Source organism: Anas acuta, chromosome 24 (genome assembly GCF_963932015.1).
Source record: "Anas acuta chromosome 24, bAnaAcu1.1, whole genome shotgun sequence".
Lineage (NCBI taxonomy): Eukaryota > Metazoa > Chordata > Aves > Anseriformes > Anatidae > Anas > Anas acuta.
This window is the reverse complement of record NC_089002.1, coordinates 4,427,455-4,450,175: the sequence shown is the minus strand read 5'-3', so window position 1 is coordinate 4,450,175 and position 22,721 is coordinate 4,427,455. Positions and strand designations below refer to the sequence as shown.

At 55.5% G+C, this 22,721-nt stretch overlaps 1 protein-coding gene and 1 long non-coding RNA gene across 2 annotated transcripts; one reads left to right on the top strand and one right to left on the bottom strand.

Moving 5' to 3' along the window:
• Positions 1-4,696: 4,696 nt before the first annotated feature.
• Positions 4,697-6,309, bottom strand: LOC137843922 (uncharacterized). Its single transcript, XR_011089748.1, has 2 exons — positions 6,174-6,309; positions 4,697-5,178 (listed from the first exon to the last, which is right to left on the bottom strand). It is a non-coding gene; the product is annotated as an uncharacterized lncRNA (long non-coding RNA).
• Positions 6,310-6,392: 83 nt separating this feature from the next.
• On the top strand, positions 6,393-17,976 carry DENND2D (DENN domain containing 2D). Its single transcript, XM_068659718.1, has 12 exons — positions 6,393-6,551; positions 9,621-9,805; positions 10,104-10,216; positions 10,329-10,398; positions 10,786-10,863; positions 10,958-11,098; positions 12,815-12,963; positions 13,070-13,247; positions 13,739-13,780; positions 14,552-14,642; positions 15,080-15,319; positions 16,336-17,976. The coding sequence occupies exons 1-12, from the start codon at positions 6,494-6,496 to the stop codon at positions 16,395-16,397; spliced, it is 1,407 nt and encodes a 468-aa protein (XP_068515819.1). The 5' UTR covers positions 6,393-6,493; the 3' UTR covers positions 16,398-17,976.
• The last annotated feature ends 4,745 nt before the right edge of the window (positions 17,977-22,721 follow it).

Genomic DNA, 22,721 nt, shown 5'->3' with positions numbered 1-22,721 from the left:
TGGGCTGGGACGTAGACAAGCTTTCCGAATTGTGCGCCACACGCAAGCAGAGGCTTACTTCACCCCGCAGCAATGAGTGCAAGCAGGGGCTCCTGGGCCGAGCGGGGACATGGGCTTGACCCCTCTCCTGAAGTCCCCCAGGCAGGAGATTGAAGATTGCACGGCTTTAAAATGTCCTTGTCAGGCGTAGAAAACACAGCCAGGCACCAGAGATGCGGCCAGCTTGATTCAGGGTGTCTCTGAGCTCCCACTGGGATCTCCGCCAGGCACAGAAATATGGTTTGTGCAGCCGCACCTGGTGCACGCTTGGCGATGTCCCCATTGCGTGGTCACGCATCAGCTCCCAGCACCAGCACCCAGCATCACCACGGCTCCATTCAGCACCTGGGGTTCCCCCACCCTCAGCATCAGCCCGTTGGGTACCCGGAGCTGAAGCCTTCCCACTGGCATCGAGAGCTGCCAGATGTGGGCAGGACTCAGGGATGCAAACACCCAGCCCCACCGGCATCTTCGGGGTGCTATTTTTGGGCAGCGATGGGATAACTCTCCTCCAGGCTGGCAGGGAGAGAGAGAAGCAGAGAAACCCACGCGGGGATGCCTGGGCTTTGCCCAGTGCCTCACTGGGAGCTGAGCCCAGCTCAGTTTCCCCGGGGATGGCACCATGATGGGGACACCACGGTGGAGCGGCATCGCCGCTGCGGTCCCCTGGCACATCAGGACGCGAGGTCGGCACAGGGCAGGAACAGTGACCTCCTGGGACAGGACGTGACGGGCTGGCAGAAGCACTCACGGACCTTGGCACCACATCAGTTGCCTGCCGTGCCTCTGGCACCCAGAAGCGATGACAAACCCAGGGCATCGCTCTGCCTTTGGTGGCTCTTTTTTCCAGTCCTGCCCCAGCTCCAGGGCTGCCAGCAGGAGCTTACCTAGGACAGGCTGAGCCCACGCCAGCCCCACTGCCCACAGCTTGCCTGGGGGTCACCTCCACTGAGGGTAGGGGACAGCAGCTGGGGACACCAACAGGGCTCTGTCACCACCTGCCCTGCCTGGTCCCACTTTGGGACAGGGAAAAGCTGCAAACAGCACCTTGCGTTCTGCCCTCCTTCATCAAATGTCAGGTGCTCTCAAGTCCCAAAATGATCCAAGCAACCCCTGCTATTTTATATCAGATTTTCCCCTGGGGGTGGGGGAAAACACAGCCACACAGCTACATGTTTCGCTCCCCGAGCTGTGCCCTGGGCCAGCAGGCAGGGAGTTGGGATGCTCTGCAAGAGAAGGAACCAGCCCAGCCCCGGGCTCCACCAGTACCAAGGGCAGATTTCTTCACCATGCCAGCTGCTTGCTTGGGTGCTTGCTCACCTTACGCAGGGACAAACATCCCAGCCCAGAGTCCTGCCTTGCTGACCTCTGTGCCTGCAGTCCCAGACAGTACCCAGTATGTCCCAGTTAGCCCAGCCCTACTGTAAAAAACACACCACTGGCCCACTACAGCCTGGGCACATGCTCCTGGTCTCACTGGACCTTCAGCATCCCCTTACCTCCACCAAGGCCTCCTCTGGTGTTCTCAAGGCTCCTCAATCAGGATCACTCTCTGCTTCCCTTTCCCAACTCCTCCCTTACATTTTCACATCCACACCCCTCATTTCTTCGCCCTAAATGTTTCCACCTGCACCCTCACCTGCCTCCATCCCCTCCTCCTCTCTGCACCCTCCTCCCCTTGCCCCATGCAGAGTCCTTGTCGTGCTCCACCCCATTGTGGTGGAGCAGGGAATGTTTTTTTTGGCTGAAAGCATCAAAGCTGCTGGGGTCCAGCGTGATGTCCTGCACCCATCCCAGCCCTGGTGGCACCAGGACCAGCCATGGTGTGGATGGGGTAGCTGGTAGCCTGCAGAGGTCCCCAAGGCCACTGTGGTGGTGGCAGGCACCCTGAGGGCTGTCCCTCCCCAGGATGCTTTGAAGCCAAGGGGAGCAAATCCTAGACAAAGAGCAGCAGGTTTTGGAACCCCCCCCCCAAAAAAAAAAACCCTCTTCCCAGGCACCTTCATGTGGGACCCTCCCTGCTGCACCCCCCTCCCTGCAGAGTTTGTTGGATCAGAGGGGCTACAAGGTGTCGGAGCATCCCCGGATCCCAGTGACTCGTGCCAGGCCCCAGTAACTGGGAAAACAAACTGGTTTAGGGTAGTCCAACAGTGGTTCAGCTGCACCCTTCACTGCTGCCACCAGAGAGCATCATGGGGACATTTAATCGAGCAGTCCTCACCCTAGATCCATCCCAAACCCTCCCGATACAGAGCCAGGCTGAGCCTGCTGATGGCTTTTGCCATGAACACGTGCAGGGAGCTGGTTCCCATCTCCTGGGGGTTAGGAGGTGGCACAGATCCCAGGGGATCTGGTGACAGCAGAGGGGGGCTGTGGTCCTTAGGAAGGAGGAGAACCTCCCCAAAAACAGTGGTCAGATGGTGTGGGGAACACCCCAAGATCCCACGACATTCCTCCCCAGCTCCCGCAAAGCCGTCGTGATCCCACAGGTGGCAAAATGCTGCAGGAACGCTCGGGGACATCCAGCCCCAAGTGCCGGTGATGTTGAGAAGCTGATTTAATTTCACAACCTGCAAAGCCCTTGGGGAGGAAACGGGGCCAGGACGCTGGGGCTGGCTCTTCCCTATCCCTGGCACTCTGACTTCAAAACTGAAGCGCCACAGGCGTGCACAAATCCACATCCCTCTCACATCCCACCCTGCCACCTGGATGGGCAAAAACACCCCCGGTGTCCCCTTTCTGCTGCTGCTCGTGACTGGGGTCACCTCCTCCTTGCAGGGCGCGGGGAAGCTGACGTCCTTTGCACCCCAGCACAGCAGCCAGCGGGGACTGGGGGGGAACGGGGAGGGGGGGGAGCAGCCAGCAGCCGGTTATCTGATCCCGGCCGCTCCGGTGTAAACTTAGCATGGCCTTTCGGAAAGTTCTTGCTGTGGCAAAACACGCAGTAAATCACTGCTCCGGATGCCAACAATATTTCGAGATTAGCAAATCTTACAGAGCTCCTTGAGTAAACGCTTGGTTCAGGGTCAAGGTTTGCAGCCCTGTCAAGTGTAACTGGGGGGCTCTTGCTGTGCCAGTGCACCCCGGCCCCCCGGGACTGCGCTGAGCTGCAAATGCTTCTTGCTCTTTGGGGAGAGTGGGGCAAAGTCTCGAGCTCAGCTGGGCACTAATTCTGCACCAGAGTCCCGCTTGGGGGGCGAAGAGGAGGGAGAAACACAGGATAGGGGCAGCAAGCACCTGGGAGCCAGCACCACGTGCACCCAGACGGACGCAGGCTTTGCATGCTGCAGCTGATTAACACCTGAAACACACTGCCAAGGCCAAAGCAGCTCGGAGCTGGCATTTTAAACCAGGACACGTTCCTGGCTCATTACGGGGAGGCTGAGGAAGGTCTCGTGCTACACCTGAGGCGAGGCTGCGCAGCGCGACCCTTTCCATCTATGGATGCCCGCTTGCAAACCAGCGATGCCAGCCCAGCCGTGAGCCTGTAAGCTGAGACGTCTTTGCTCCTCCTGACCACCAAACAGCCCCAGAAAGGAACGGTTTCCCTGCACTATATTTCCATGGAGGGGGGGGGCTGCAGCCCAGCACCAATCCTGCCCTCCCATCCGAGCCCCTCTGCCATGCACAGGGCAGAATAAATCCCAAGGGCAGATTAAAATACTTGGGATTAAAACCATTTTGGTGCAAGGAAAAGCAGATGGATTTGGTTTTCTTTTTAATCACTGGGAGCTTTGCACCCCCCTCTGCAACCACCATGCAAGAAGTAGTCCCTAAATCTAAAAGATGAGGCATTTTCATGCAGCAATGTGTGGTGTGTGTGTAGGGGGTAATTTTGAAATAGGGCTCTCTGCACCCCCTGGGAGCAGGTGTAGGGCCAAAGGGGATGCATCTTGCTAAGAAGCCCCATTTTTGGTGTCCCATGGGGGTTGGCACCTCTCCTCCTCACCCAGTCTGGGACTGCTTCACTCCTGGTTGTGGGACGGAGCATCCCAGCTGGTGCTCAGCCCCTGTGTCCAGGCAGGGCCCCCTGCACCCCTGAGCATCAGGGGAAAGGGGCAGGTGGAGGACGTTGCATGGCACCCCGATTTGGGGTAGAAATGGTGCAAACACAAGTGAGCTGAGCCCACCAGCCCTCAGCAAACCTCCTGAGAGCCGGACAAGCAGGGAGAAAAGTCTCCAGAGGAAGCTTCCCTCTGCCGTCAGCTCTCCAGAGAAGTTTCTTTGCTCGAATGCTGCCATCCAGTGGGACAAACGCCCTGGAGTGGGAAAAAGCTGGAAACGTGGCCGTGGGGGTCCTGGCCCCAGCCCCAAGGCAGGTCAGCAGCCCCAGGCTGCCCAGGGGGGTCCTGCCAGGAACCTGAGCCCCCAGCTCCGTGACCCAACCCTTGTTTTGTTAGGGGGTGAAGTCAACAGTGCTCCCATGCTGCAGAGATGCTGAGCCAAGAAGCTTCAGCTCCTAACATCCTCCCGAAATGTGGCACCTGGTGGGATGGGAAAAGGGGTCCCAGCACAATGCCCAGTGCTCCGCAGGGAGAGGGTTTGCAGCGGGATGTTTGCGTCTTGAATACACCACGCTAGCAGAAAACCAAATACCAGCGTGTATTCATCAGCACTGGGGCTGCAAGGGATAAACAAAACACAAAGCTCCCCGGGCTCAGTTTGGTGAAGCAAAACAATTTTGGCAGCGGCAACGGAGCAGTGCAACGGCGATCTTTGCATCCGCAGTGCCCAGAAGCCCCCCGGATCCCACAATGTGCCCGTTTGTTGTCACGGTGGGTGGCTGGGTTCCTGCAGCAAAGAGCTTTCAGTGGGAATATTCAAAGTTCAACCTCTTTCAGCAGCGCAAGGTTTGCTGGATTGTGCCAGGGGCACAAAGGGACAGTGTTTGCTTGGGAGCGGGGAGGTTTGTGGCTGGGAACACGGCTCTTTTCTTCTGGGCACAGAAGGCATCTGAGCAGAGTCAAGGCGTTATCGAAGCAGGATCATAGTCAGAAGCTTGGCTTAAAGGGAGCAAGGAGAAAATATTTGTGCATACGGAAAAAATAAATAAATAAAAATCTGGGGATTTCTTCTGGCTGAAGGCAGCAGCCATTCTTCCAGAGTCATTCCGGTTTCCAGGAAAGGAGGGATTTTCCTCTGAAATTAAAAGGGAAAACCCCTAAATTTTTATTCTCCTGCTGTGCCAACAGGAAATTTCTCCATGGAGCAACAAACACGCCTGCTGCCCTCTCCTCCAAGATGCACAAGTGCTCTTCCAACCCCTTGAGATCAGCCAGAAACCGTCCCCAGACCAGCAAATCCCTGAGGACCGCAGCAAGGCAGCAGCGGCAGGGAAGGAAAGGGGACGGGAGTTATTGCAGAGCACAAAGGGAAGAGATTTGGTGTAGGAAAACTGGGCTATGTCTGAAAACAGCCACACTCCAGCACAAAGGCTAAGGTCTGTGCATAGCTCGTCACACCTAAAATCCTCATGGCTGTGCCCAAAGCCCCCTCCGTGTGCTTTATTTGCTGTGTAAGCACTGCCTAAGAGAGGCAGAGGAAACATTGAGGGTCTGGGCAGGTGAATGATGAGGAAAGGGGATTTTTTTTTTTTAAGATATCACTGGTTTTAGAGAACCTTTTCCCACTGATGGGTCTGGAGTGGTGAAACCACGAGCAAAGCCCAGCAAAGCAGAATGACCGAGCCCTGCTTCTGAGCTGGCCCCTGGCCTCTGCAGCCCTGGAGCTGGCCCAGCTACCTCTGAGTCACCCGGGGAAGGCAGCAAAGCTCTGCCCACTGGACCAACGCCAGCACAGGTGACTGCACAGCCCGGCCGGCGTTCCCAAGTCCAGACAAGCTCGCAGCCATGGGGATGAAAGTGTCGGGGCAGCGGCAGGGCTGGATCTCCATGCCTCTCCAGCATGCCTCAGAGGGGACCCCAAAACCTCTGACCCCTAAAGGGGGCTGTTCAGCTTCACCCCCGGCTTCGGGGTGTACCCCTGGGCAGCTCCCCACTACCCGGGCTGGGGCCGGCTCCCCACCTTGATACCCACGGGGCACTTCCCCAGTGCCTGACTCCCCCATGCCCAGGTCCCTCTGGGTCCCCGGTGCCCGGTGCTCCCGGTTCCCGGTGCTCCCTGGCCCCTCGTACCCAGGGATGCTCCCGGCTCCCCCACACCCAGGTCCTCCCAGGACCCCCATGCCCGGTGCTCCCGGTGCCCGCTGCCCCCGGCTCTTCCTCCCCCGGCCGCTCCCGGTGCCCGTGCCCTGTCGCTCCCCGTTCCCGGTGTCCCCACCCCCGTACCCCAGCCGGTGCCAGGTGCTGTCCGGCTCCCCCCCGCTCCTCCTCTCTCCTCTCTTCTCCTCTCCGCCCCGTCCCGTTCCGTTCCGTCCCTCCTCCCCCGGGAAAGCGAAAGCGCAACGGCGGGCGGAAGCCGAGCCGTGCCGCGCCGGGGGCGCACGGGGGCCACCATGGCATCAAACATCGGCAACTTCTTCCGACGGAGCCTGCGACGATCGAGCCGCAAAGGTGAGGGCAGGGAGGGGCCGTCGGGACGGGACGGTGCCGGTACCGGTGCCGGTGTCGGTGCCGGCGGAGCGGGGACTTGCCCGGGTAGCGCAGCTCAGCCCCACCGGGAACGGCCCCGGTAGGGTCCCCCCAGCCATGCCCTGTGCCCTCCCCACATCCCCGGTGCCCTCCCCACATCCCCGGTGCCCTCTCTACATCCCCGGGGCTCGCCGCAGCCTCTGCGGGGCTCAGCCCTTGTGCTGCGCCCCGTCCCCGCGGAGCCAGCCCCGTCCCGAACGAGCCCGCTCCATCCCCCGGGGATTCGCCCACCCCCGGGCACTGGCAGCCAGCCCTGGAGGTTGGCACCCACAGCAGGGGCAACCCCCGGTTTCTCTCCAGCCACGTCCCCAGAGGCTTTGCCAGCCCTTTGCCCGCTGAGCTGGCATCGTGGCTCCGGGCATGGTGGCCACACGAGCCCTCGAACTGGCCCGGAGCAGCTCCACCAGCCCCGACAACTACGGGGTGCGGTGCCACCGGGGCAGGCAGCACCGCAGGGCCCCCGGGAGGGTGGCGCAGAGCTTGGTCCTTTGGGATCTGCCAGCACTGCCGAGACAGGGGATGGATGGGGGGCTTTGGCTTGCCCCCACCTCAAGCCGGGGCCAGGCTGGGGATTTTGGGGCTCGGTGTGACCCCCCCCCCCGTGAGCGCTGTTGTGTGCAGGCTGGTTCTCGCTCTCGGTGTGATATCTCGTTTGTTTTTCCACGCTCAGCAGAAAAGGCTCACTGAGGCAAAAGCCATTTCCTCCCCGCCGGGGCAGGTGGGTGGCTGCGCGGTGCGAGCGGCTCACTGCCATGCAAATACACGCGTGGGGCCGGGAGATTTCCCCCAAGCCGCAGCCCAGGAGCTGTTTGGGCAGAACAAAACAGGTTGTGCCGCATCACGAAGCGGCCCCGAGCGCTGCCCTCGGCTGATAAGGAACTCCCCCAACAGCGTGGGAAGCTGTTCATGCAGAAAAACCTCCTTCTTTCAATGCCGGTGCCTTTTCATCGCGGGCCAGGGTGCAGTGCAGCAGCCTTTGCCCTCTCCGTGCCCGTGGGAGGGAGGGGTGGGAATGCACAGCACCAGCAGCTGCTTCCCTTTGGAGCTGCGTCCCCACCACGGGGGGACATTCCCTTCTTGCAGCGGGGGGCTCTGGGCTATTCCCAGTCCCTTCCAGCTCGGACTACAGCAGAGCTGTTTGTTGGCTGAGACAGCAGAGCAGCAAATCCCGTCCTGTGGCAGCAGCCTGCATCCCCAGGATGCGTGGGGAGCTGCTAATCCTGGTGGTTTGGGGGAGTGCTGGGATGCCACATTACACCAGTCCCGTGCTGCACAGCGGTGCATGGGCCCGTACATCCCCAGAGCTCATCTTCCAGCAGCTCAGGGATGAGGTGCTGTGGTCTTGGAGGGATTTAGGCTCGGATATTGAGAGCTTTGCAGCCCAACGTGGTGCAGGGGAGCCCAGCCAGGTGGGTGGCACCGTGCCCTCAGCAGTGCTCTCTGGGCTGGGCAGGATCGTGTGCTGACACCACAGCTCGGTGTCAGCAGCTGCCCCGCCATGGAAGGTTTTCTCTTAAGTGTTTGAGAAGATGCAAATGCAGATCCTGTTGGAGAGCACATCTTGCATTCCCTGAAATACAGGCCTGGACGGGACAGGACAGGACAGGCAGGATTTAACCATGCTTTCACCTTACAACGTGCGAGGGGAAAGCAAGCAATGCTGGCAGCCAGCAAGGACGGGAGCCACCAGCAGCCCTCCCCATGGCACAGCCTGGGCAAGGCGATGGAGAAATGAGAGATGCCTGGGGATAGGTGATTCTGGTCCCTGGGCAGGGACCACCTGTGATGGGACAGCGAGTGTCACCTCCTCAGCCAAGCTTTGTGCTCCTGTCGGCTGCCAGTGGCCAGGAGCGAAGGCTGGAGCCCTGCTTCAGGACTAAAGGAGATGGCTGCAGAGCTGGGGGGACAGGCAGGGTGGGCCCTACCCCAGAACTGCCATCAGAGGAGGACATGGGAGCAGCCAGCCACAGCTGGGTATTGAGCTGCAGGAAGCCCACGGGATACTCCAGGATCCGGGGGCAAACTGCAGGAGTTGTTTCACCCAGGTGTTTATTTTCCTGCCCGTTACACCTAGAAGCAGCTCAAGCATTGCTGTAATGCTGTAATCAGAGGCAAGACCAAGCCCAGGACAGCTGCAGTGCAGGGAATTGGGTATTTAGAAAGTCACAGCTGGCTGCTGGGAGAGGGCAGAGCTGTGGCATGGCCTCAGCTCCCTGCCAGCTCCGGGCTCCTCCACTGCCAGCCCTCGATCGCGCTGCCCCGCGGCACCCACCCCAGGGCCCTCGGAGATGTCAGCTCGGGCTCTTCTCCTTCTCGTTTCTCGGTTTGGGGCTGTGACAGCTGACACTCCCCAGCTGTTTCCCCCAGCCCGCCCACCAAGAATGAGGATGCAGTCGCAGGGAGCTGCTTCGCGCTGGGAGCTGCAGCTTAGGGAAAACCCTCGAGTATCTCGTTTGCAATCAGCAGTTCCCAGGACTGAGGGCATCTGGCAGGGAGACTTTGGGACTCATCGCACTGGAGCTTTTGGAGGTGCTTAAACAGCATCTGTGCAGGCTGTTTGCTGTTTTTTTTCCCCCTAAGAAAATAAATTTAAGTGCTCCAAAAACATTCCCACACATTTCTGCAGAGACCTTCTGCTCTCCACCACCCCACGTGCCAGCTTTGCTCTGGGTACCCCTCTGCCCTCACTGACACAGGGTGAAGGAGTGCTGGGGGTTCTGACAGTGCTCAGATTTTCTCTGAAAGTCTCCTAAAAGATAATTCTTTCTTTCCTTTTCATGTCTTGTGCCAATGGGTCCCTGGCTGTTCACCACCACCCTTGCAGGGTGCACAGGGCATCGTGTCCCACTCCCCTCTGGTCGGATCTCGGGTAGCTCTGCATCTCCTGTCCTGCCACTAGGACACCTCCTGGCCTTTCATTTCACTGTGCTCTCTCTTTCTCTTTTTATTTTTTTTTTTTGGTTTGGGTTTTGCTTTTGTTTTTGGCTACAGAAGGAAAACAGGAGGCCCCTGCTGCAGAAAGCAACTCCTCGCGAGCGCTGCAAGGGAAGGCAGGAGACCGGAGCTCTGTCCTCTACTCTGCCGGACAGTTTTTCTTCGAGTACCTGGTGGTGGTGTCGCTGAAGAAGACTTCAGATGGACGTTACGAACCCAAGATTACATACCAGTTCCCAAAGGTATTTAGCCCCACTTTGGGGGAAAAAAATGAGCTCCAGCAGCAAAATCACCTCTTAGGGAGGTGGCACATGGAGACCCCCCCTTTGAAGAGTATTAGGTGCCTGCACTGTGCCCCGATATCCATGGGGTAAAACAGGCTGAAATTGGGACTTTGGGGAGCTGCTTGCCCAGGGATGTGCAGGCACCTTCTGCTTCGGTCTCACCCAGGGACGCTGGGGCCAAAAGGTTCCCCCCTGCCCCCAGCAGCACCCCGGGGCTTTGGGCATCGCCCTGACTCGTGGCATCACTTTGTTCCAGCGCGAGAACCTCCTGAGGGGCCAAAAGGAGGAGGAGGAGCGCCTCCTGCAAGCCATCCCCCTCTTCTGCTTCCCCGATGGCAACAACTGGGCGCCCGTCACTGACTTCACCAGGTACCCACACCGCTGCGGGGTCCCGGCCGCTGCTTCCCACCCGGTGCCACCATACATGGGGGCTGCGGGCTGGGAGAGCTGCCCCGTCCCCATGCCTTGTCCCTCCTTGCAGTGAAACCTTTTCCTTCGTCCTGACGAATGTGGATGGCAGCAGGAAGATCGGCTACTGCAGGCGGCTGCTGGTGAGCATCCCCCATTAGCCCCAGGGGATGGTGGCGAGTGTGGTAGGAGGTCTCAGAGGAAGGGGAGGAAACTTTGGGAATATGCCAAAGGGCTTTGCACCAAAATTATTAACAACTCTGGCATCCAAACTGCCTTCTCCAGGCCTCAGCACCATCTGCTTATGCAGCATGGGCGTCCTTGGCCAGAGCACCGGCTCTGAAAATCCTCCAGCGGGCAGTTGTTTCTTTTCCTTTGAAATGCCAGAGCCGTTCCTGCCCCTCAAAGGGCATCTCCTCAGGTTCCCAGCACATCTCATGTGGCGAATGGGGCTGGAGATCACTGGGGAGAGCATGGAGGTGGTGTCGTGGGGCTGGGAGGTGCTCCAACCCTTTTCCATCCTCTTCCAGCCGTCCGGCCGTGGCGTCCGCCTCCCTGAGGTCTTCTGCATCATCAGCTGCCTGGGCTGCTTCGGGCTCTTCTCCAAGGTAGGGACGTGGTGGCTCCATCCAGCACCGTGGTGGCCCTGGCAGACACCAAGCCACCCACCGGGGTTTGACAGCTCCTTTCTGCCTCCCCCAGATACTGGACGAGGTGGAGAAGAGGCGCCAGATCTCCATGGCGGTGATTTACCCCTTCATGCAGGGCCTCCGGGAATCGCCCTTCCCGGCACCAGGGAAGACGGTCACCATCAAAAGCTTCATCCCCGAGTCGGGCACAGAGGTTGGTGGGGTTCTGGGGGCTCAGCACCTTCTGGTCTGCTCCAACTGTCTGCTGGAGCATCCTCCATATCTGCAGCACCCATGGGTGCTCCCTGGAGCAGTGGGTCAGGCTGGGGGGGCTTCATGCCCTGGGAGATGTGGGTGCCCCCTCCCTCCTCACCAAGGAGGAGAGCAGCCAGTGGTGAGGATGAGGAGGAGGAGGAGGAGTAGAAAGAGGAGGAGAGAGAAGGAGAAGGAGGAGGAGGAGGAGGAGGAGGAGGAGGAGGAGGAGGAGGAGGAGAAGGATGAGGATGTGAATGAGGATGAGGCTGGATCCCATCCACAGTGATGCCACCTTTCATCTCCGCCAGCCTGGAGCTGGAGCCACCAGCACAAAACCTTGCTCAGCACCGTTCCTTAGCTCACTGCTGCCTGCACGAGTGGCCTGGTGGCACAGTGCCCACGGGGCTCATCTCACCCACGCACAGCACAGGGCCACGCTAGGACAGGCAGAGCCTTTGCTTTTTTGCTTTTCCTTTCTCCTCCGGTGAAGCTTCAGTGAAAAAAATGGGTTGGATCTGTCCTGGCACCCCACAGGATAATGTCAGTGCTGAGCATCGCCAGGGATGTGTCCTGCCAGGGTGGGTCTGGGAGCAGGATCCCTTCTCTCTAGTGCAATTTGGCAGCTGGCTATCAAATTGCAAGAGATTTCTTCATCCAGGAAAGCTTGCGCAAGGGCTTTGCACATTGCTCAATGCTCTGGCTGAGGGCCAGGCTGCAGGGTGCGTGGCTGGGGGTGACGGAGAGGGAGGACACATGGGGACGTTCTTCGAAAGAGATGGGCTTTGGGGCTCCAGGCAGGGGCTGGAGCAAGTCGGGGAGATCCATGAGAAAACAGGAAGGGGGTGAAAATAAATCCTGGGAGCTGCACGGGCTGGGAGCTGGGGACCACGCAGGATTTGTGCTGGAAAGGGGCTGCGGAGCACAGCCAAGCCCTGAGCCGCTGGCTGGGAACACAGCTGGAAGGGTGTCACAGCACAGGGAGGAGAGGGACAACCCCAAACCCAGGAAAAACGGGGGCCAGGGCTGTGATGGGCAACACAGTCCTGCCTGTCCCTGGCTGGTCGCTGTCTGGGGCTGCCCAAAGCGGGGAACAGGCACCCAGCAGGTTTAGGAGGCTCCTCTCCAGGGCAGAGCCAGCAGGACGGACAGACCACCCGCAAATATCTGCTCGATGTTTCACCTTTGGGCCATCCTAGCTGTCACGAGGCGAGCCAGCCCACTGAGGGAGTCTTTTGAGGAAGCTTGTGCGGTTTTTATAGCAGAAAAGTCATGTCCTAATCCTTCCTCCTTTTCCCGGGCAACTTTCTCCACTGTTGCTCACAGGCGAGCTGTCAGCTGCTGAGATCAGGGCACTTCCCTGCTGGGCTCCTGCCAGAGACTCACGAGCACTGGAGAAAAGAGGCATTTTGGTTAAAATTCCATTACCCCAATTAATAAAAGCCACAGTACGCAGCACCACTGCACCTTCATTGCTGTGTGTCCCAAATCACCACGCAGGACAAGGTGAAGTCTGTGCTTTGCAGAGGGTCTTGATGGAGGTGCTGCAAACTCCAGGAAGGGTGTTTGGGCAGCGCTGTGGTCATTAATTGCTCCCAAACTGCCTTCCTGGGGAGCCAGGTCGGTGCTGGGGAGATGTTTCACCTCCTAAGGCGGTTTGGTGGCTCTCCCTCCGCAGCTCATCGAGCTCACGCGGCCCCTGGACGCCCACCTGGAGCACGTGGAGTTCCAGGCGTTGCTCCAGCGGCTCAGCCCCGACCTCATCCTGCACATCTTCGCCTCCGCCGTGTTGGAGCGCCGGCTCATCTTCCTGGCCGAGGAGCTGAGGTGAGTCCTGAGCTCTTTATTTTCTAAAAAAAAACCAAAAACCACAAACACCACCAAAACCTTGCAGGACGCAGCTGAGCTCAGGGTGCTCCTTGTCCTCTCGCAGCGTCCTCTCGCAGTGCATCCACGCGGTGGCCGCTCTCCTCTACCCCTTCACGTGGGCTCACACCTACATCCCCGTGGTCCCCGAGTGCCTGCTCGACACCGTCTGCTGCCCCACGCCCTTCATGGTGGGCATCCAGATGCGGCACCTGGAGCGGGTCCTGGACCAGCCGATGGAGGAGGTATTTGAGCCAGGGAGGGTGAAGGTGGCTGGATGGAGACGTGGATTTGTCCATGGCCCTGCGGTTGTGCTGGCGCCGGGGCTGAAGGCTCAGGTTGTGCCCTTTTCTCTTCTGGAGGGATATTCTCCGGATCGGAGTTTTGTGTCCCTCTTTCTTCTGGCACCTGGGGCAACACCTCCACGTCCCCAGGGTGCTGCCCCAGGACCCACAGCCCTGACCCTAAGGGATCAGGGAGCTGACATCAGCTGCTGGCTGCCGGCATCGTCCCAGCCCTGCAGAAGCAGAGGCTGGGGACAGCCACCAAGCCTGGGGCAAACACAGCCCCTGGGGAGATGCCTGCAGCACAGAGGGACCGAGCCCTCTCCTGCCACCCTCGTGGGCTGCAGACACAGTGGTCTGATCCCAAAATGGGTGGGAGGAGGCCACGGTGCCAGGGGATGTCTTGGTGAGTCTGCTTGCTCAACCTGGTCGCTCTCTCTGCTCTCTTTCAGGCTCTGATAGTTGACCTGTGCAAAGGGAAGATCATCCGGGCGGTAGGTGCCCCTGCATGGGGTCTGGGGCTGGGCTGGGCCCCCTGTCCCCCCTCGGTCCCAGCTGCCTGGCAGCTCTCCCGTTTGGGTGTCAGAACGGCAGGGTGTCCCCCTGCTGCGGTTTAACCCGGCCGGCAGCTCAGCACCACGCAGCTGTTCGCTCACCCTCCCCCTTCCCCCTCTGGGATGGGGAAGAGAAACAGGAAAATGAAGCCTGTGGGTTGAGATAGAGACGGTTTATTAGGGCAGAAAAGAAAATAAAAGAACAATAGTAACGATAATAGTAGTACTAATAAAAATGTGTGCAAAACAAGTGGTGCACAATTGCTCACCACCCGCTGACCGATGCCCAGCCTATCCCCAAGTACAGCCACCTCTATATACTGTTCAGCATGACCCCATAGGCTATGGAATACCCCTTTGGGCAGTTTGGGTCAGCTCTCCTGGGTCTGCACCCCCAGCCTGCCCGCTGGCAGGACAGAGCAAGAAGCTGCAAAGTCCTTGGCTTAGTGTAAGCACTGCTCTGCAACAATTAAAACAGCAGCGTGTTATCAACATTCTTCTCATTCTAAATCCCAAACACAGCACCCTACCAGCTCCTAGGAGGAAAATTAACTCTGTCCTAGCTGAAACCAGGACACCCACAAATGGGTTCCTCCACCCGCTGCAGCTGTCCCATGAGCCAGAGCACCTGGGTCTGTGGGCATGCCATGCCCAGCATCACCGCGCGCTAATTAATTAATGAGCCCTACAGAAAGCCCCGTTGCTTTCCAGGTCGGGGATGAGGAGGAGATCTTGCCCATCAAGCTGCAGAACGAGATGCTGACGTCTCTGAACAGGCACAACAACAACAACAACGTGCACAGTAAGGGCTCCTCGTTACAGGTGGTAAAATACGTGCAGCTGCCCTCTGCGGGTGGCCACGGTCCCCAGCGAAATGGCTTTTCTAATGGCAGCTGGCCTGAGGTGTTCCTGCCCCAAACTGGGGCAAAATGCAGCCCCGGGAGAGAAATGCCTCGGCCCTTCTCCTGCCCTGCAAAACGTGAGAGCAGGAGCAAGTGATTCTGCTGCAAAAATCAGGTTTTGTCAATATTTAGCCTGCAAAGATGCTGCTGCCCCAGAAAGCAAATGCAGCCAGTGCTCCTTTATCAAAATTAGCTTACAGGCAGAGGGAGGTTTTAAGCAAATAACAGTTTGTTGGGATGGAAGCACAGTCTGTGAGCTGGCCAGGTTAAAATAGGACCATCTGTCATATGTCCACAAGTGCCATCCCCACCCCTCATGCTCTGTGTCCTCTTCCAGCATCCGAGCAGGTGAACACGCTCGTCTCCGAGGCCTTTGTGCAGTTCTTCGTCCGAATCGTTGGACACTACGCCTCGCACATCAAGTGGAGTAAAAACGGCCCGGGGACCTTCCAGGAGCGAGCCTTCTGCAAAGCCATCGCCTCCAAGACCAACCGCAAGTTTGTGAAGAAGTTTGTGAAGACCAACATGTTCTCCCTATTTATTGAGGATGCAGAGAAGAGCAGGATCCCGCAGGAAGGTAAACGGCCTCATCTCTCCTTTCTTCACTGGTCGGGTGAGCTCTGCAAAGTCCTGGGGCATTTGGTTAAGGGAAAAAGATGCCCCGTGCCCAGGGCAGGCTGCAGCACCGGGGTGGGGATGCTCAGGACAGCGAGAGGCACCCAGGAACCCATTTGCCTTCCATACTTACATTTCTCCAGCCCTGTCAAGCAATTAAAAAGCCATCCCCAGGCTCATTTTAGATCTTGTCTGGGGCTGAGGCAGGCTTACCAAGGGCTCAATGTTCAGGCAAACATGCCAGTAGCAGCACAAATATTTGGCTTGCACTCAGGCAGCAGCTGGGAGCTGGCTCCTAGCTGTGCTGCCAGCAGGTCCTGACTCATCTCTGCCGCCGGCTCCAGCGCGGATCCGTGGTGGCTGGGTTGGTGCTTCCTCGTGCCCAGGAGGGCACCAGCCCGAGCCGAGCCTCCTCCCAGCTCATGATGAGAGCAAACAGAGGCGAGAGAGGTTGAGGACGTCACCAAAAACATCTGTTGGTGGCCAAAGATGTCGTGGCCTGGGGTGTAGCACAGCAGAGGGCATGTGGGGCAGTGCCACAGGCAGCACCTGGAGCCCGTGGTGGGTCCCTTACAACCCACCTGCAACCTGCCCAGTGGGGCAGAGGCATGGCACAATCCCAGCTTTCCCATCATCTTCCCAGCCCATGTCACCGTTGTGGCTGGTCACAATCTCAGGGCCTCCCACTTTGTTTCCTCCTCGCTGGCTGCATAGGAAACACAGAAATTGAGCCAGAGTGACGGCATGGGTTAAAGCCTTACACTAACCCAAGCGTGACAAAGCTCATTTGGGGTGGGTGGAGAGCGCTGGGTGGAATTGCCACAGCCTCGATGCCACCGTCACCTGGGTGGCAGCCACGCAGCCGGGCCCTCCCCGCACCCTGCTGCTCAGCTCCGTGCACGAGCAACGGAGCGTGGATGCGACAGCTCTGGCACTTGCGGTGTTTGGTGACGGCACACAACTTTTTCTTGTCCACAGTGTATTTCCAGCAGAAGATAACAGAATACCACGAACAGAAGAAGCACCGGAGGGACTCCTGAAGGGTAGCCAGGAGCACCGGAGCTGGAACTGAGCAGGTCTCTGCCAGCAGCGCTGTGCTGGCTTGAGCCGTGCCCCGTCCAAGGGCAGAGCACGCTGGACTCTGCTGGATCTGCCCACCCGTTCCTGCCTGTGACTCATGAGAAGCACCAAACACCAGTTTCAACCCTTTCCTTTCTCCCTCAGGGCACCATTGCACTGGCAGACTTTTGCACAGAGCTAGCACGCGGGCTGTGGTTTCTTTTCCAGCCTTGCTAGCGACAGGGACAAACCACACCTCAGTGCCCAGCTCTGCACCGAGCCTTTGGCCGCACCAGGACCTCACGTGGAGATGGAGGGAAGTCAGGGAGCAGGTGCCTGCTGGCTGCAGGACAACAAGGGCTGTAGAGTAATTGTTAAAGAAAAAAGAAAAAAAAAGGATGAGAAGGAAATGCTGTTATTTCTAATTAAAACAAACCTAGGTTTTGCAAATAAGCAACATCCTATGAAATGTGTTTCCGAGGATTCTGGTATTAGCGGTTGTTTCACTTTGTTTTCTGTCGAGATATGCTCATTGTTCAATGCCAGCAGGAGCAGTCTCAGTGGGTCTTAGCAGTTTCCTCTGTAGTAGCTCTCTTCTTTGTTGGTACTACTTGGAGCAACAGTCCGAGTTTAGCTCTTTGAAGAAACGAAAATACTTTTTCCCAACAGGTTATTTATTCGCACTGTAAGCAAACTGTGAAGGCCACCGGGCTATGTTTTGTCGTGGAGGGAAACAGCAGATCAACAGCTTCGGGCAGGGAGGAAATAATAGTTAAATCAAGTAGTAAAACATCAACATTCTACTTGTTCCTGGTTTTGATGCCAACTTTTTTTTAAAACCTCACTGTTGTGTTTTTTTCAGTGCTGTTTCTGAAATGTGATGCCTGTAGCAGATAAAGCTAAATTGCAGTGCTCCCTCCCTCCTTTTCTAACACATTCGCCCAGGGAACAAGCACTGCAGCACAGACAGCAGGGGCTGGCTGCAGATGCACCTGGTTCCTTCCCAGTTCCTTCCCTTGGGGGAGAAGTGGATGAACAGGGAAGGAAACTTGCTTCTCCCCAGCAAGAGCTGTGGTAAAAAGCAGAGCTTCATCCTCCTCTGTGGGACTGCAGAGCCAAGCTGCCGTATCGCTCAGGAGCTGCTGGTCATATGTACCACACAGAGATGGTTATCAAAACTATCTTTTAATACAGCTTTTGCAGTGGCATTGAGTTGCCACTGAATGCCACAGTGAGAGATTTTATATAAACGTGACAAAATAAGCAGGCTGTCTGCCAGACAGCTTTCACTTTCGGAGCCGTTGAACTAACAAAAACAAGAGACGCAAAGGGCAATTATTTTAGAACTATTTGTGTAGTCATGCACAAATACAAGCAACAGAAGAACGCTTGGACAGAGGATAAAAAATGAACAGCAACGAAACACTCCATCCACGCTGAAAGAAAATCAGTGATGTTTTGATCAACTCCCATGTGTGTTTGAGGGAGAGAACCAAGCACAATTTGTCAGAAAAAAAAAAAAAAAAAAAAAAAAAGAAGAAAAAGAAAAGAAAAAAACAAGTGGTTTTGGCACTGTAAGTACCTTCTTTGACTCCACAAGTTCGCTCTCATGGGTAGAGAGAAGGTTACAAGCAGTCAACAGGAAGTTAAAGGTTAGCGATCTTTCTCTGTGCTCTTTTCAATTGAATCTGCCAGCAGAAAAGGGAAACGGGTGGGGAAATTAAAGGCACTGATCAAGAATTGTCCCTTTGGTAAAGACCACTCGCCTCCCTCTTTTCCTTCTTGCTCACCGTCACTTTGAGAAGATGCTGACCTCTTTTGGTTGTGAGGTGTAACACAACATCTCACTGAGAAAAATGGGAAGTGGTCCTTGCTTTGGCAATGGGTCTTCGAAAGAGTCAGAAGTCACACAAGGGACTGGAAGACTTGCTTCCGCCTCAGAAAAATGTCATAGAAGGTGCTTCCTTAGGTGCTGAAAAGAAAATGGAGATAAGAACCTGCTCCCTAACTTAAAAAAGATGTCATCCAAAGGCAGCCAGTGCTACAGACATGAGCATGGGTTAACTACAGCGGGTTAGAAGGGTTCACGCTCTCCTGCGTGCTTGAAATACAGCCTTAAGCTACTTAAAGCACTTTTCCTTTCGATTTTGTCATGGAGTAAGGGACTTAGATCCATTTCCAGTGACCAGCTCAGGAAAGCATTGTTTGGGAAGCATCCAAGTCCTTAGCTCAGCCTCTCACTTGGCTACAGGGAAGACAAAAGGGGAGAACAGGGATGGGTACAGAGGAACCGGGCAGCTTCCTGGCACTAACCCCTCCGCCCACCGTCCAGCAGCAGCTCCAGAGCTACAAGCAGCTGAGGATGCTGGAGCAGGCTCCAGCCTGCTGGAAGAGGCAGTCCCCATGTGCTGTAAGACGAGCTGTCGGGGAAGAAGACTGGCGTGGCTGAACAGGGAACTTTTGCTGAGTCCCCAGGAGAAAAAGAAAGTTTATGTCCAATGGTAGAAGAGACAGGCAAGTTCGGGAGAGAACAAGGAAATTGCCAGTATATGCAGAGAAAAAAAAACAGAAAGGCTGAAGCCCAGGATGAGCTCAGCCCGTCCACTATGGTAAAAGAAAACAAAAAAATGTTTTTATAAATCTATTAACAGTAAGAGGAGGGGCAAGGAAAATCTCCATCCTTTACTGGATGTGGTGGTGAACATGACTACTGAGGACAGGGAAAAGGCTGAGGCTCTTAATGCCTTCTTTATATCTGTCTTTGATAGCCAGACCAGTTATCCTAGGGGTACTCAGCCTCCTGACCTGGGAGTCTGGGACGGGGAGCAGAAGAAGCCCCCTGCAGTTCAGGTGGAAGCAGTTAAGACCTGCTGCTCCACCTGGGCTGTCAAAAGTCCATGGGGCTGGATGGGATCCACCTGAGGGTGCTGAGGGAGCTGGCAGATGTGATTGCTGGGCTGCTCTCCATCATATATCAGTGGTCATGGTCATCCAGAGAGGTCCCGGATGACTGGAGACTTGCTAATGTGGCACCCATCTGTAAGAAGGGTCATGAGGAGGATCTGGGGAATTACAGGCTTGTCAGCCTGACCTCGGTGCCAGGAAAGGTTAAAAACTGACATTTGAGGGAGCTGGGGTTGTTTAATCTGGAGGAGGCTCAGGGCAGAGCTCATTGCCCTCTACAAGTACCTGAAAGGAAGATGCGGGGAGCTGGAGGTCAGCCTCTTCTCACAGATAACCAGTGATAGGACCAGAGGAAATGGCCTCAAGTTGCAACAGGGGAAGTTCAGGTGGGAAATGAGGAGACATTTCTTCACAGAAAGAGCAGTCAGACATTGGGAGGGGTTGCCCAGGGCGGTGGTGGAGTCACCGTCCCTGGGGGTGTTCAAGGAAAGGTTGGACGTGGTGCTTGGGGACATGGTTTAGTGGGTGACATTGGTGGTAGGGGAATGGTTGGACCGGATGATCCTGGAGGGCTTTTCCAACCTTGATGATTCTGTGTTTATATGAAAGAGGAAGAAAATGGCCCAGGGCCACAGTCTTCCCGCAGACCTCCAAATCCTCCCACTGTTACCCTCCACTCCTCCTGTATCTTCTCCCTTCCATTATGCTGTAAGTCATCCTGACAGCTCTGCCCTCATTTCCTGTGCCTTCACGACTTCAGAATGTACTGAAGAAAATACACTGTTTATTTCTTTGAACTCGGTCTGCCTCTCAAACCAGCTGCTTGTAGGTGGAGGCACAGCATTTGCTGCTAGAGACAGAATCACAGAATGTTAGGGATTCAGAGGGACCTTGAAAGATCATCTATTCGAATCCCCTGACTGACTGAGGTAACGGGGCCTCCCACCATGGGTTCTCCTTGTGCGGGTGCTGCTCTGTGACACCTCTGCTTGGGTGGCAGAGAAAGCTACAATTTTTCCGGATGGCCAGAAGAATTCCCTTTCCTAACCAACAAGGCTAAAGAGGGAACCAAGGCATTGTTACAAGCAATAAGACTGAGATTTGGGTTCCTGCGGTAATTTTATCAGATCTTTTCAACACTTCAACGCTTTGTAATTACAGCTTTAGTTAGCATGTCTGATGCAACTTTTGATGCTAACGTGTACATCTCATTTGTGAAGAGCATTGTATATAGGAAAATAGAGACCAACATTCAGAAAATTTGGGAACATACCAAAGTTCTCCATTGAGTATTTCAAGATGGAGCTACTTAGGGACTCCAAGAGTTGTGCGATAAATTAACCTCATGGTTGCCCAATGTCACCTGGCTAAAACAATTATTTGTATTATTCTATTGCTAAAGTGTTTTATGTTTTGTAGTAAGAATGTCCTAACTGGCTATGAATCCTGGAAAAAGCATCAACTTCGTTAGAAGATAGAATCAGGAAAATACTTTAGGAAGTGCTTAGAAAAAGAAAGTATTTTGTAGAAACACGTAAAAGAATTTACTAAAAGTTTAGAAAATGGGGGATTGGAGTAAGTAATAGATGCTAAAGGGTTAACTGTAGAACTATAGCAGGTCTGGAGAGGTCACCCCAGCTGATTTTGCAAGTTTTAGCTAACACAGATGTATATTGTAAACTAATCACAAGGGCAGGACTGAGACAGGATAGCTCTGGAAGATAAGGGATTTCTATAGCCCAGGCCATTGTGAACACTAGTTAGCAAGAAAAGAAAAGCGACAAAACGGGAAGATAGCACATTCCTTGTTAAGCAAGAACGGGTTTAGGCGAGTTTTAGGGCTGAAGTGAAAAGTCCATAGCGAGGAAGACGTCCAGCCTTCATCCCGAACACCCCGGCCCACGACCACAAGGTGGCACTGAGCGTGTGCACTTGGGAGGATTTAAAGGCGGAGACAATGGAAACGATTTCTCGGAACTCATTGTAATAAAACCGCCCTTTAAGGGAAAAGTTACGAATATGTATAGGCGTTTTCTTACCGGTGTAACCCCTTCTGTATAAATACAGGGTGAACTACTGTGGTGGGTGCACATGATTGTGGTGGGGTGACCCCCAGTGCTGCCCAGCGCTGAATAGACACACCTACTTTACAACTTTACAGGTTGTGGGGTCTGTTCATAGATTATGGAGTTTGTGTACAGGTTGTGGAGTCTGATTACAGGTTGTGGAGTCTGTTTTCCTCACGTCACCATCTTGTCCCACCTTTCCCTCACGGGCTGAGGCAGCCTCAAGATGGCGACTGTGGGGCGGCCTGTGGGGAGGCAGGGGGTTGTGTGAGGGAGGGCTGCAGGCAGCATGGAGGGCAGGCCCAGCCCTCAGCCATGGGGCTGGGGAAGATGCTGAGACCCTCCTGGAGTGGCCTCGCTGGTCTGGAGAAGGGAAGGAAGGCTGCCTTGCCCTGGCCAGCGTGCCTTTTGTGTGCACTTCGAGCGTTAGGTGAAGCTCTGGGTTGTGAGCAAAGGTGCACGCTAATGAGAATGGTAATTTTTGATGCAAACAAAATAAAGGGAAATGTGCCCAGAAGTCACACCGTCCCGCTTCCTTAGCTGGCCAGTTCCTGGGTGTCCATTGGCATAATGCTTAAGGGTGACATTTCAGTCTCTTTCATGCTTGTTGCAGGAGTCATTGTACACCTTGGGTAATTATCCCTGAAAGGTTGTGCAGAAGAATCCAGTGTTAATGCAGAAGGGATTGTCCAGCGGGTGCAGTGATGGAATTCGTTCAGGGTTGCGTAAGTGTAAGAGATGACCGTCTACCTTCATGTTACCCAAATGCTGTTCTTTCCCAGGCATTCATTCCTTTATAGTCCTGGTTATGTTCCAGAAAGGTGGTTTATTCTTGTTCCCAAACCCTCTAGTATCATGCCATTACCTTTTTTTTTTTTTTTTGGCCAAATTGGTGTACTTCAAATGCTGGTTAGAATGGGGTGTAGTCATACTGCCTGTGTTAATTGTCTAAATTGGAGGGGGGGTGGTGTCCACATAGGTGAGGTAGGGGAGAATTGCCTCCAACAGGCAGTTCAGAGCACCCTGAACAGCAGTCCTCCTGTTTTGGAGTTTTCTTCTGAAAAATCCTTTATTTATTTATTTATTTCCCCTCTGATAATTAAACAGGATCTGGTCTCTTAGCTTGGTCCCTGTTGGGTTCTGTGAAGCCCTCACAGGCTGGCACTCATTTTGGTCCTGAAGAAAGCTGGCCTGCTTTCTGACACTGCATTGCTGGCAGCTCTGCAATCACGATGAAATGCAGAAATACTAGAAGTGTGATTGTTGGTAAATAGAGCAGAATAAATCCTCAAGGACATCACAGCTGAAGATTCATGAATGCAGAAGAGCATGAAG